This window comes from Harpia harpyja, chromosome 6 (genome assembly GCF_026419915.1).
Source record: "Harpia harpyja isolate bHarHar1 chromosome 6, bHarHar1 primary haplotype, whole genome shotgun sequence".
Lineage (NCBI taxonomy): Eukaryota > Metazoa > Chordata > Aves > Accipitriformes > Accipitridae > Harpia > Harpia harpyja.
In genome coordinates, this window is record NC_068945.1 from 21,933,304 (window position 1) to 21,947,792 (window position 14,489).

Sequence of the window (14,489 nt, forward strand, 5' to 3'; positions counted from 1 at the left end):
AGTCTAGAAAAGAGGAGGCTGAGGGGAGACCTTATCGCTCTCTACAACTACCTGAAAGGGGGTTGTAGTGAGGTGGGTGCTGGTCTCTTCTGTCAGGTGGCTGGAGATAGGACAAGAGGAAATGGCCTCAAGTTGAGGCAAGGGAGATTTAGGTTAGATATTAGGAAAAATTTTTTTACTGAGAGGGTTGTCAGGCATTGGAACAGGCTGCCCAGGGAAGTGGTTGAGTCACCATCCCTGGAGGTATTCAAAAAGCGAGTGGAAAGGGTACGCCAGGGCATGGTTTAGGGGGCATGGTTAATGGTTGGACTTGATGATCTCGAAGGTCTTTTCCAACCGAAATGATTCTATGATTCTATGATTCAAACTGCCTGATTTGGGGCAGTTGTGCCAGTTTGATTTCTAACCATTATAAAAACAATAAATCAGTGTTAAACCCATCTAGACATACACAGGATTAGCAGACCTGCTAGAGACCAACTGAAATGAAACATAAAAAGTTGCTCTTAAACCAAAGAAAGCTCTATTGGAGATTTGTATCTATTAAATATCATTAAAGCCTCCCTTCAGCTTATCAATGCATAACTTTTCCAGTTAGAAAAGATACAAATCAGTTTAAGACTCTTCAGATGAATTCTGGCAGAACTAGGCACTTCGATCAGGACAACGCTGCGCCATTTCAGAGTGATGGGCAGTCATCCCTTATCAACTATCCACCATCAACAGGAATGGGTACAAGTTAGACACCGAGGAAAAGACATCCTTCCCTATCATTAGTATCACTTAACACAAAAAATTCTCCTGGAGTGAAATGCTAAGCAGAGACACTAGCGACAGGAAAGAAAGTTTTGAAAGGGAAGGGCTTAATTCTTCTGTGGCTTTTTTACTGTGTGTGTTTTGGTTGGTTGTTTTTTTCTTTTCATATGCACTACACTACTAGAAGTAAACAATCACAAAACATTGCTCAGTTAAGAAAAAATCTCAACATTTCAACATACAACAATTAAAACAACAGTCATTTTCACAGGACAACTAAAAAAATAAAATTACATATGTACAAATTTAGAGAAACAAAGGACTCTACATCTCACTGTTGGTGCTGACTGGAAGAATGGTGAGTTGACAGTTAATAACCACTGCAATCACTGACAGACAACAAATCTTATAGCTACATACATCATTTTTTTCCTGATTTATTAGTTTTAATAGTGGAAAGTGTGCATTGGCCTGAAAACAATGTCATAGATACTGTGGAAAAAATCTCCACATATTGCCTTAGTCTGTACCTTCTGCAGACCTCTTCCTACAGTTCTTCAGTCTTATGGAGATTGTTCTCCTGGTCGGGAAGACAGAAGTGGCTGCTGGATATGGCACTGGTTTTCATCTTTGAAGGGATATGTTGCATAGCTTTCACATTTCCTTGGCTAAGGCTATGAGTGCATGGATGCAGCCAGTCACAGAAGTAAATCTATTAGAAAAACGTAGTCCCGTAATGAATTCCATGAACATACTACTACTCCCAGTGTGTTCAGGATCCCTAAAGAAAGTGGCAGCATCCCAAAAGCTCAAAGGCTACCAATGTAAACATCTTATCTGTTCCTATGCAATATAGTAAAAAAAAAAAAGATTATTTTAAAGAGACTGTCCAAGGCACACACTATGGTTGTACTGATCTTAGGCATGGTGGGCAATCACAAGTAAAATGCAAAGCGATGCACCATGCAAAAGGAATAGAAAAGCCCCAGTGGTATTGTCAGTGTTTCAGGGGCTTGTCAATAGTTACAGAAAGTGCAGAATAAAAAAGTTGCATCCAAAAGACTTGAAAAATTGATATAAAGACAAAAATTAGTATGCAGAAATGGATTATACATACCTGATTTACAACAGATATAATCTGGTCTGCTGTTACATTTCCTAAAATATTTTTAGCTAGGGAACACACAGTAGCACATCTTGTGGGTTATAACCTCTATGTTAAGACCGATCAAGTCACAGTAGAAGGCTGTGGTCTGGTTTTGATGCACAAATTAAAGGTAACTCTATAGTACAATGCCTTATAAATGTGGTCCACAAGCAATGTTATAGACTGGTGCACTCATTTGTTGTGTATTATTTCATGTTCCTAATAATATCAGTGACATTATAATACCTCTAATAGTAGATCCCCAAGTAGTGTAATGCTGCCCAAGTCCTGTTGACTTCAAGGGAGCTACACATACATCCAGCACATGCCTTGTTTTGTTGTTTGTTTGTTTGGGTTTTTTTCATTGTAATTCAGGAAGCCTGTCATTTTTGTTCCCACAGGAAACCTTGGAAGCAAAACATACCTCCTGATTTATCAGCGTGCATAAACCATTCCACCTGTATTAAACCTTGGTGCCCCTTCAGACTGCTACATACAATGTCATGCTGTCAGCAGCACTGAGCTGGTTTGGGCTCTGGTACATCTCAAAGCATGTAAAATATGAGATAATAGCTCATATCACCTATTAAGCTGCAAACTACCCTCTCAGAATGATGATGGAAATGTTAACGCTCCAGTCATTTCTAGTACATTGTCTAGTTAAATTTTAGGTACTTGGACCAAAAAGTTCCTCGCTGGAGTGAGATGGAGAAGGGATCTATTCCAACTCCTATGATTTAGTACAAAGAAAAGCAAAAAAATGGTTGAAACCTGGATGGCTGAATAAAAACAAATGTGACTGAAAAACAGGAGTTTGAACCATAACATTGGTGATCAAGCCAGAACAGTTCTTCATATTTTCTGAACAATGTTTCTGAATTTCAGGCATGAAGCTATGTAGTGCCTGGAAAGGAAAGAGACACAGATAGCACGTGGGACAGCTGCTGGTCTACAAGTGTCTTGGATAGACAAACAGAGCAGTAGGGACACGTAACCGATCAGCGCTTCTAATACCAAAAGAGAAAAACATTAGCAGCAGCACAGCATTCCAGGGTAACTACTTTAATTTGCCTGGAGATAATATCAATCACATCTCACTAGTGATTTCTTAAATTCTTAATTCAAGACTAAATGGATTGGTACTTGATGCATGACTCTTCATCTTTTTAGATACCATTGCTCTGGTAATGACTCACATTACTCACTGTCTCCATCCTTGGGGTTTTAGTGAATGAGCTACATATTAAGCAATTGCACTTTACAATGATTACACTTTGCAAAATCACTAGAGGGATGAAAACTGGCAAGCATCAGAGCTTCCTACTTGCATGAAGCACACAGAGAAAAGACAGAGGTTAAATTCATAAGAAAAGGTGCTCTGTACTGGGACTTTGTAGGAATTTTGATAAAGCCATTACAAAACCTAGGATTTCAGGAAATTATTGTAATTAATTACAGCCAAAGAATGAAATATAGGCATTCTTGGGAAGCAACCACCCTCTCTCGTCCTTACGCTCCAGATCCCACTTATTTTATGGTATCAGTGTCTGTTGTGGAATTACAAACCTCACTGCAGGTTTCTGTCCCAGAATCAAACATGCACTTTTCAAAGAGCTTATTTCCAACTCCTATTTCATAATAACCTTCTGGAAATAAACACAGTGTAAACAATGCAGTATTGTCTCCCACGTTTGCAAACAGCTTGGAAAAAAATACAGCTCAGAGACACGCAGACTTTTCCTGTCCAATTTGATGGTACGAAATCTAGGGGGACATTCAGTTAGCCAGTTTGCTCACATATCAGAAATAATGGTTTATGGGCTCCTATGTCTTGCTGACATAAAACTCCCCCACAACTGACTTCTCCCCCCCCAAAGAAAGCCTCTCTGCAGTCACAGGGGAAGCGTCCAGTCTCAGTGACCAGCAAACAAAGCTCTGCTCCTAACCTCACACGCTGCTTTTCTTGACGCCCTTCGCTCTCGGAGCTGAAGAACTAAACTAATTGTAAAAGTCTACATTTTTTCCCTCTGCCACTACGTGTGGTAAAGTCACATCTTCTATCTGTAAAGCTGCCAGACACACATTTTGGAGACAGCGTGAACTAAACACCATTCACGTTGTGTCAGTCCCAAATCTCTCCATTCCTCTGTCTCTCCAAAGGTCCACAACCACAATTTGGTTTGCCACTTGAAGGAACCAAAAGATCCTGGGGCAATTTATAACCTAATTTAGATGAAAATGCCACAGGCCATACAGACCTTTCGCGTGCTGTTGCAACAGCAAGGTGGGATCAAAGGCCCCTCTAGTCCATTTCTGTCTCCCAGCAGCAGGTATTTAATGAAGAAGATAAAACCACACTGCACACAGCAATCCTCCCTTCCCCTCCCCTCTGCCCAGCTCGCAGGTGAAATCCAGCACCCTTCTGATGCAGAACTGAGCTCTCCTGCAGCAGCTTTTCCCCCTGGCATTTTGAAATTAATCCTTTGAGGACTGTAGTTTCATGCAGTAATACCTTTCTATGACTTTTTCAACTTTTCCCTTGTGATTACAATCACTCCAGTCTCCCCCCACCCTTCTCTCTCCTATTGATCTCATTTTCCATAAACTTCACGTATTCGCTACTGAGTTCGTGCACCAACTTAAACACAGTGTCACCCTTCAACTATTTCATATGAATGGCTTTATTTTTTAAGACAAGCATACAGAAGACATTTCTCTAATCCCCGCGTCCTAAACTTTCTGCTGCCTCTGTGCTCTTTGGTGGCCATGTCTTCCAAACTATTCACCTGTTTCAGCTTTACCTTTATTATTCACTATTTAAGCAATACACTAGGTTTCTTCTCTTCCTTCCCTGCCCACAGCTGTGCCCAATGTTGGCTGCAACAACCCAAAAGACCTGCCTTGTCTTGTCCTTCTCTTCCCTTTCCAGTGGGGAACTAGAAATCAAACTAACCCCCAACTGATGATATTTCTGTAAGCTCTACCTCTTTCCTGATGACTTCTAAGTTCTTTTTATTAATACCGTATCAGTGGCTTTTCCAGTCTCTTTGATCTATCTAATCATAAAGACAAAACAAGTGGTACCAACATACAGAGCTGCAGTTGGCGAGTCACTGGGAGAACCAGAACCACCTTTCCCAGCTTGTAGTTTTCCAGATCACACGATTAAACATGCAGCCAAATTAATTTTTCAGTGTGACTTTCTGGAGGAAAATTTACCATACTTCAGGTCCTCTACAGCTCTGTCTGCTTTGTCTAAATGGGGGAAAGGAAGGGAGATACCTGCAAAGCAATCTCTGCTAGACTGTTTCCTTTTCATGACATTTCAACACACCGTATATTTAAACCAGATCAGTCCAACAACATTCAATTCCAATGTGGCAACCCTCTGGGCTCAAATATATGAAGAAATCACCATGCTTTAGCTGAGCTATACTAACATCTGGTACAGATGTGTGATAATGTTAGGTAAGAGACATTAGTTCATCCTTAAATAAAGAGGACTAAATAATGCTCACTGGCACTCACGTTGAGCGCTTCTCAAGTGCAAAGCTGCAGGAACAGTGTGGTCTTTGCTCCCAGGCAGAAGTGAGATTATTGTAGGCAATGTTGTGTCAGTGATGCTGTCTGCTGGAAGTGACAACTTCTCTTAAACTCTTTGCAGTTCTACTCTGCAAAAGCAAAAATGTGGTTTCCAGAATCCTAGCAAATTTTCTTCCACATGGTAGAGAAGTATAGGAGGATGTAGCAATAATGTAAATACTTGACCACACACCTAGAAATCGTCTAAATGGGAGATTCCTTACCTTTAATCTTGAATTTTTGAAGTGTTCTTGTTTAAAGCTGCTATCATCAAGCCAGAAGACAGAAACTATCATAAGGATTAAACTCATCCATGGAAATGCTTGACAGAAAGTGTTCTATGCAAAATGCAAGGCAACTTACCTGAAACCATTTTATCCAGGATTGCATGGACTAACAAATCCGGCAATTGGTTCATGAGTTTGTGGCTGCCCAGGTCACCTATATTGCCTTGAATTTGAACAATTTCGTATTTCGCAGCTCTGGTGAAGTACTACTGATAGCGGCTAATCCAGAATTCTTTCTCCTGTTCCCTTGAGTCCACAGATAAAAGCTTCCCAATTTTTTATTATTGCAGTATTTTTTAAATTCCTATTTCTTTAGTCAAGTTTCTTTCAGATCTGCTTTTCAGGACCAGAAGAGCGCAGTGCATTGCCAAATATAACACTGCATTAATTTTCCTTGAATATAAAGAAGTTTTTCCTGAAACACAAACAATATCTAGCTACTGCTTTTAAATCATGCACAGCACTAAAACATTCAAACAGCCTGGATGAGAAAACCAACTTCTGAGAAGTCTTGGGACAGACATCTTAGAGAACTTTTCATGGGAACATGACAGAATTCTTAAAAAGTGTGTACATCAGAATATAACTGGAAATGCAAAACAATAATTTTCATCTTCCAGTCTCTTTTCTACTCTCTTAATTCTCATTTCACTTCACCCCCTCTACATGTGGCAATAAGAGGATTACTGTAAGTGAACCTGAAAACCACCATGTCAGGCATCCACAGAGGTTTAGCATTCATTTCAAAAGAATCTTCAGAGCATTTGTTCAAATGTACCAACATTTTATTCCGATTAAGGCAAGATGTAACAGCCTAAACATAAACTTCCAGTTATGGAGTAAGAACTACTCAAAACTAAACAGGAGTGGCCATTACAAAGGAAAATACATACTTTAAATGTAAAGAGTATCAAGAAAAAGTAATACGAAATCAAGACAAAACATTCCAGTTCTACAAACTATGAAGTGCAAAGAAACGTGTATTCTTCTAGTACTAATGTAACTTTTTTTCATCTATCAGTCTTCAGTGGGATCCACCGGACTGCAGCTCTACTCCGGAAAAGTCTCTTTAAAAATGCAGTGCAATTCCACAGGATATTTGCTTCTCAAGTTTCTTACTCTCAGGGTGAGTAAACTCACCCTGGGACTTGTACATCAAGCTAGACACATCTTGCCAAGTGCATCCCAAACTGTACTAAAAAATTTGTAGGATAAATTCTCCTTCCAAAGCATACATGCGACTAAATGGTTTTCAGTGGAAGTCATGCAGATGCGACCAGTGACAATATGCAGACCAACATTTGGATCTGAACTACCAATCCTATCGGTACGAGCTGTCACAAGCTGAGCTTGTTCTGCCCTCGGTGAGTTAGTGTCAGAGATACAGAAGAAAATTTTTACAGTCCTCCTTCTGACATAAGCTGCATTTCAAGGGACACTCACTATAAGAGACACCAGACTTTTCAAGCACTCAAGTGCGCTCACACCAAAATACCGCAAAACTACAGTGAATCTTCATCAGCATTGCCAAAAACTTTCATTCCTTATTTCTGCTTCCTCAGTATTTAGGACCTACAGGTAGCGGAATACATGAATGACATCAGACTGGTGACAGCAGAATACATCCCCAGGGTTTCTCCCCCATTTTTAAATAAAAAATAACAGGAAGAGGGAACAGATGCCCACCACAACAGGGAACTGGACTTTTATTTCCACATTTAAGCACTCCAAAGCTGCTTTTCTCTAGGCACATCTAAACAGTCCTGGAGAAACTCTACAGCCATGCTGAACTGCTTTTGGGAGTCTCACTGATGAGAGATGTTCCTCACTTGTCCAGACTAGCATTGCAAGTGGTGAAGAACTGCACAGAAGAGGGGTTGTGTTATGGAAGAGCTTGAGTGGAGGCAGGGGGAGTCCCCCAAATTTTCTCTCTCTCTTTTTAGGGCACTGTCACAGGTAGTCCTGGAGACCTGGTTGCTGTCCTTTGCCTTCTAACAATCAGATGTCATCCTTTTTATTTTAATCCATTTCCAGCTTTATGTCCATATTTGGAAAATACCGAAGAGATGTTTTTCTGTTTGTTTTTTTTTTTTAATCCATCTATTTCTTTGCTGCTGCAAAAAATATGGCCCACAACATGTTCCCACCTCTAAGTCACAAATGTTCTTCATCCTGCCACTGCAAATCTTTTGGCCAAGATATGTTTTTTTCAAGGACTGGCACCTGTTAAAGAACTACTAGAAAAGGCATGGAATGGGAAATTCCTATTTCTTCCTCAAGTGGAAAAATTGTTAAAAGCTGGAAAAGAGGAGAATGTAGTAAGAGTTAAAAAAAATGAGTTCAACTGCCTACTGCCATCCATATCACACAACTTCACTTGGGCTCAAATACATACTAGCTTCCTTGTATAATCCATCTAATGTGTTTTCAAGCTGTGAGTTAACACACAACAGTGTCAGCCGATTTGGTTCTTGGGAAGTTATGATCCCTGTAAACAGCCTCTTTCTATGATAACGCTGTAACCCTGCTGTCAGTGGTCTAATTTAAAGGCACTGGCTTCAGCACTTGGTAGGAACGTGCACTTCTGGGTGATCAATCCATTTACGTATTTATGTGCGTGCATAAAGGTGCGTGATATTGGGGTAGCCAACATCTCGCCAACCAATCCTTTGGGTGCAGAGGTGATATATAGACCTTGTGTGATGCTGCTGCTCTCCAACCACTACATATGAAGCCTGCTCCAAACCATTGCAAGTACAATACATTGCAAAGGGTCAGTGAAATTCCACTTACTGCTCCAAAGTGTGCATATTTAACATCATGAGTCCAGCACCTATGCAATTCACTCTTCTAAAAGCAAGGTTTTCTTCCCTGAGTCACATGCCCACAGTCACTGACAGGACCATGAGTTACATCCTGGTAGAGAAAATTTTATAGTACTGAAGTGTGCCCCGCCTTTCAAATTGAGTGTATGAAAAATAATTGTAAAATTTCACTTAGCTCCAAAGATAATCAAGAAGCAGGCTAGAGGTCAACATTCTGGCAAACCAACCAAGCTAAATTACGTAGCTTTCATCTCGCCAAGTTCTTCTATATGCCAAACTAAAACACAGACTAAACACAAATGTCAAGGAAAATTGTAAAGAAAGAGAAGAGCCTGAGGATTCCATGAACCAGATGGTTTAGTCACGGAAATGGATGTAACTGTTGGTAACAGCTTTCTGTGCCTGTACCAACTTCTCATCTGATCAGTGTTTTCAGAAACTGGTAGCTTCATTAACAGATACTTAAATTCAGGATACTTTAAGTTTCAGAAAAAAGGTTCTGTTCCCTGCCCCCCCCTCCCCCTGCCTCTTTTAATAGGGCAATAAAAAAATTGGCAAAAGAGCTCAAGCACATGGGGATGCAGAAGCTTGCAGATTTTTTTTTTCCCCTGAATTCCCAAGTGGAAACACACATTTTGGCACATGTACTCCACAGAGTCCTTTTGTAGCACATGAAAAACCCTCCTTTTCTTATAGCTGCAGAAAGTAAAGTGTGGGTCTCCTGTGTTAAGATCATCCTTGGAACTGGTGCCTTACTTGTTACTTTTCTTACTATATGAAGATACAGACTATGTCATACCATTTTTTGTCAACAGTGCATCAGGTCTCCAGCAAGTTTGAGAACTTAACTTCCAAACACAGCTTTCTGACTTCTTGTATTTTACTGTCCTGCCCTGTGAACTTGGAAGGTTTTAAAAAGGTTTTTTGCATCAGAAAGCCTCCTTTATTTACCAGTACATATTTGTCCCGTGTCCCATGTTCTTCATAAGATTTGTGACTGAAAAGGATATTCTTCCAAACATAAGTAGTGGAATATCACAATAGCATCACCATCACTAGCAAAAATGAATGAGAAATGGCTTAAGTACCTCTAACTTTCAAAACTCTTAATTCATATTCCTTCTTAAACAGCTGGAGCCAGCACCCAGACAATGAACTTACTTTCTAGAAGCCCACATTTTCTTGAAATGAAGTCACAGTAACGTGCTAGTATTATAAGCACTGGCCTCTGACCTCACTGCAGAATTAAGCTGGAGAAGGATGCGGGCTCTGAAAGAGATGGTTTTAATGGGAATGCTTAGAAACAGTCAGTCTTCAGCATTGTCAAAAAGACCAAATGAACACTGCCTGATACACTCTTCATTCCGCAAAACCTGACATTTTGCAGAAGTATTGGCAAAATTCATGTTTACAAACTTGGCAGAAATTAAATGTTTCTGTATTTTTATCCTACAAGTGATTATCATACAAAAAGCTTAAAAAATTCACAACACAATAACCTGTTGGTACTGCTGTTCACAACCATGCTGGTGTTCTGACTCCATTCAAACCTCAGCCAGTGCCCATAAGGCCAGGGAACTAGAAATTAGACTGCTTCACTACAGTAAGTCCCTTAAAACAATTTAATACAGCCTTTTGATGATCATGGGTAAACAGAAGAATAACTGAGCTTCCTAATGAAGAGGAGAAACATACCACATTCTTTTTCTACATCAGTGAGCAGCCAGTTGCTTCCTAGTTTATGCTTTGGCAAAGGATATTATGTACGCATGTCATGAACAAGGAACAAAAGGTTCTTCCATGGTGTCCTTCTACTTGTTTTCATTTCAGTCTGAGTTAGTCTTGTCACAGTTATTGAACTGTGCACTGGAACCAGAACAGATTTGGTAGCCAAAGACCACCATCCTATACCAGTGTTACATACCTGTATTTTACCAATGACATTTCTACCCCAGTAAGTGAGGCAAATGCAGCCCCACCCTCATCAATTGCCTAATGATCTCTTTGGTGGACTACTGTTCCTTAGACCTTTTACAACTACCATCTGCTAGTGTTTGAAATACCCACACTGTAGCACCAAATAGTTTTGCTTTTCATTTTTCTAGGGCAAGGCTCCCAAGCCTCCTCACAAACACTGAGTTACCCTCTATCTCTGTGCCAGCAGTTTCTCCGCTTCAGTTCAGTTTGATCTGAAAATAAAAACACTCCAACAAATCATGACTTAAGTAAAACTTCCGTATGTATTATGTCAGTTACAGTTATGCAATGGCCAAATATTAGTAAATTCGTAGCTAATATTAAATTAAAACTCTGGAAAAAACCAGCAACAAACAGTTCCATGGCACATACCATTCTTACCATGGGGATAATGCTTACCCTTTGTCCAAAGGGACCATGGAAACAAGTATAAATATAGAAACTGTCTCAAAACTGCAAATCTAAGCCTATGTTAATGCTCTAAACTGTCACTGACTTTCACTAAAATTATTCAGATCCAAACATAAGCAATGATTTAGGACATCAATTTATAACGTAATGCTGGTGACCCTGTACCAATCAGGCTGGATTGGTTTCTGTCCACAAAGTAAACTACAGAGTGGCAATATTTTATCACTGGTCTTGCAAGAGCATATAGTATGTAAATATATTTTTTAAAGATATACATACACATTTCCCCAAATTCAACTGTGGCTGAGTATTCCTCTCCCAGTTTTCAATAATTTTAGAACAAAATAAATACCAAGCCCTTTCTGTTTGGATGCTTTGCTTTGTTTTTCCAGCCTGAATGAGTCTACAGATATTTTTTTAGTCATACAAGGCCAATGTTTCAGTTTGCAAACATTGAAGATGAAGGAACACTTGAAGCTTCAGCACCAGAAGGAAAACAAGGAAGAGTGCAGAGGGTAGCTCCATTCGGAAGCACAGAGCTATAACAATTATTGTTTCAGTTTGTTACAAGTAGCTCAAAAAGACTTTTATTCTAAGTAGTCCCATTGTTCCTGACAACCAAAGTGATTCTTATGTAGGATCACACCTTCAACACCCTTGAGCGAATACAGTTTGTAATCTTGCAGAACAGCAACACAAACCAGTTCCCCATAAGCACTGGAGAGATCAGAACACTTGTAATCTCTTGCAAAATATCATCTCAGTTTATTCAAACCTTCACCTACTTCCTTAGAAAAAGGAGTCTATCATACTTGGAGTTTGTTCCTGTGATTTTTTTTGTTGTTGTTGTTGTTGCTGGCGTGTTGAGTTCTTGACCTAAGGTTCTGTTTCTGTGTTAGGCTGAATGAGGGTAGGGAGAGAAGAGGAGCACCGTAATATTAGCAGATTAATTAATATTACTTGTGATGACACTGATGATTTTCCCTGTTTGTTCCCCATCTCTCCTTACTATCCTCATTTTGCTGCCTTTTTCGTTTTTTCCAGAGTGTTGTCAACAGAGCTGTGAAAGTTCATTCATTTGAGAGAACAACATTGCTGATTTCCTCTAAGTCTTTGCTTCCATAGGAAGCAGATACCTGGCAGATTTGCAAGGGAATGCTAAATCAACTGTGGAAGTTCTGCACTGTTGTCTGTTTCTGAGAAAGTCGTAGAAGTTCTTCTCTAATTGCTTTGATAAGAGAGGCTGAAGAGTGACCTGGCTGGAGGTCCTCAGTGGAACTGGTGGTGTAACAAAGGCCCTGGCCCTGAAGGCTGTTGTGTGGAAGCTGAGCAGGGGGTGCCGAGGGCTGCCTGGCTGAAGTCCTCGGCATCTGGAATACTGGTGAGGAGGAATATTCTTGGTGTCCATGCATATGCGTCTGCAAAAAGGTAGAAAGCGTTATTGTACTTTCTGAACAAACATGATAATCCCAGAAAAGACAAGAAAGCAAAAAGGCAAAGAACAGAGGGAAAGCAGCATGGAGATGCTTCTATCTGCTGCCACTGTTCTGTTGTATGAATGAGTGATTCCTCTTATGGAGCACAAAACAAGTGTACACAAAATTGCTGGACTGCCTCAAGTTCAGGGATTTTCAAAATCTCTTTGAGCATCCATTAAAAAGTCTGACCCCCTAATCTATGGTATGTTTAGAAACTGAAGTAGAAGGAGGTGGGAAGAAAAACCACAGAACTGGAAGTCAACAGAATTGGCTTCTCTTTCCTCGCCTTTCCATCAACTTCCTAAAAGACAACAGGCAAATCACTCTCTTCCCAGCTGTCATTTCTCCATACTATTTATAAATAGAGATACTACTACTTTCACCTTCCCCTTTTCTGCCTGGCTTGCCTGTTCAGACTGTACACTTGTGAGGACCCTGTCACTGACCAGTGCCCAGGAAAACACGGTCAACAGAAGAAGCAGCAGGAGAAAACTATTCAAATCAGAAAGATTAGATTTTTCTATACTCGATAGCTGTTTTACATAACTGAGAAACACTATCCCAGTTTAGGGACAATCGTTGTTTCAGGGTAGAAAGGGGTTAATTCTGCATTTGTTCAGTAACATACATTTTGTGACAAAACAAGAGAGAAACAAAACAGAAGCCTGAGTTTATGGGTTGGTCTAGCTGGAAAAAAAAAAATCTGCTTACACTAAAACAAAGCACGAATTTACAGTACACTAGGTGACTGCACCAACTCCCAGTATAGACACAAACGAGATACATTTTGAAAATCTAAATTCCAGCTGACATCCCTAAAGCAATCATTTCCTCTTGCCTCGTATTGCTGAAGGCTGAGACACAGCCAGAAGAAAACACTGGACACAAAGGAATTGAACACACCCTGCTGAATGCACAACTGGGAGCAAAGCAGCATAATCCCCTTTCAAAGGGTCTGCGCTGGGGATGAGGAGCAGCTAGCTGCAGCAAGTTCAGATCACAGTTATCACAATTTAGCAAGCGCTATCCTTCTCTGTGGCTAAGCCTTAAGTAGTAGCAGAGAGAGCAATCTGATGAGGGAAGAAAGGACAGCAAGGTCAGCTAGAAGAGGATTTGAGGGTGAGGGGGAAGGGAATGAAGGGATTACAAAGCAGGGCCTGGGAAGGATACGGGGGACCTAGAGTGACTGTGGCAGCAGGGCACAGGGAACACAAAAATGCATGAGAGTATGTTCCTTAACATCTCTCAAAAGAAAAATGAATAAAATCTAAGCCATTTTGTGTAAAGTAGAACTAATAATAGATTCTGACTCTCTTGCTCAGCTCACGTACAGCACTCATCATTTACACAGTTAATTTGGGGAGAGAGATTAAGAGGAAAAGAGGCTTTAATAGAAGAATGATAGGTAAAGAAGGTTTTCCAAGTAACATCCTGTCTTACTTCTTATAAAAGGGAGGTGATTTTAGTATCAGAAAGGAATGAACGGGTCTCTTGATTGTTCAGAATTATTCGCTTGGCAGTGAAACCTGAAACTAATTCATACGTGCGGTCTAGAGTTAGCAAACCCGACAAGTACTCCGTGGGTTTATAGAAAAGAGGTGACATAAAAAATTATTAAAAGCAAACATTCCTTTACACATGAGTCTTAACAGCAACCTAAATTATGTTCATGTTACTTTCACATTTAAAATGCATTACGTGATTCAGCTCCTATCTCACACTGCGCTGAATTAGCACTGTAAGAACGGTTTCTTAAGGGAAGTTAGGAAGAACATCTGATGACTGCAGTGGCTGTTTTTTAACATTATCAAAGTTTTCTTAAGTAGCTCAGAAAAACAAAAGTGTATTTCTGCAATCTCATATATAACATCAGAATTAAACAGGTCTGAGAACTTTCACAACCAGATTGGTTTAGAAACCTAACCTATACTAAACTACAACAGCAAAATAAGGAGAGTAAAAAGGTTGGAAGAATTTTTGCTGTTTTTTTTTTACTTTTAAATTTCTCTACTAATAGAAATATACA

At 39.9% G+C, this 14,489-nt stretch overlaps 1 protein-coding gene across 5 annotated transcripts in view; it reads right to left on the reverse strand.

The window, feature by feature from the left end:
* Positions 1–6,535: 6,535 nt before the first annotated feature.
* KIAA1549 (KIAA1549 ortholog) overlaps positions 6,536–14,489 on the reverse strand; it is a 164,704-nt gene continuing 156,750 nt past the window's right edge. For 3 of the 5 annotated variants that reach the window (XM_052789778.1, XM_052789774.1, XM_052789773.1), the window contains one exon: positions 6,536–12,403. In XM_052789778.1, the coding sequence (XP_052645738.1) occupies positions 12,255–12,403 (149 nt within the window). In that variant the 3' untranslated portion in view covers positions 6,536–12,254. The remainder of the gene's footprint in view (positions 12,404–14,489) is intronic. The other 2 variants (XM_052789775.1, XM_052789776.1) reach the window with 1 other exon arrangement.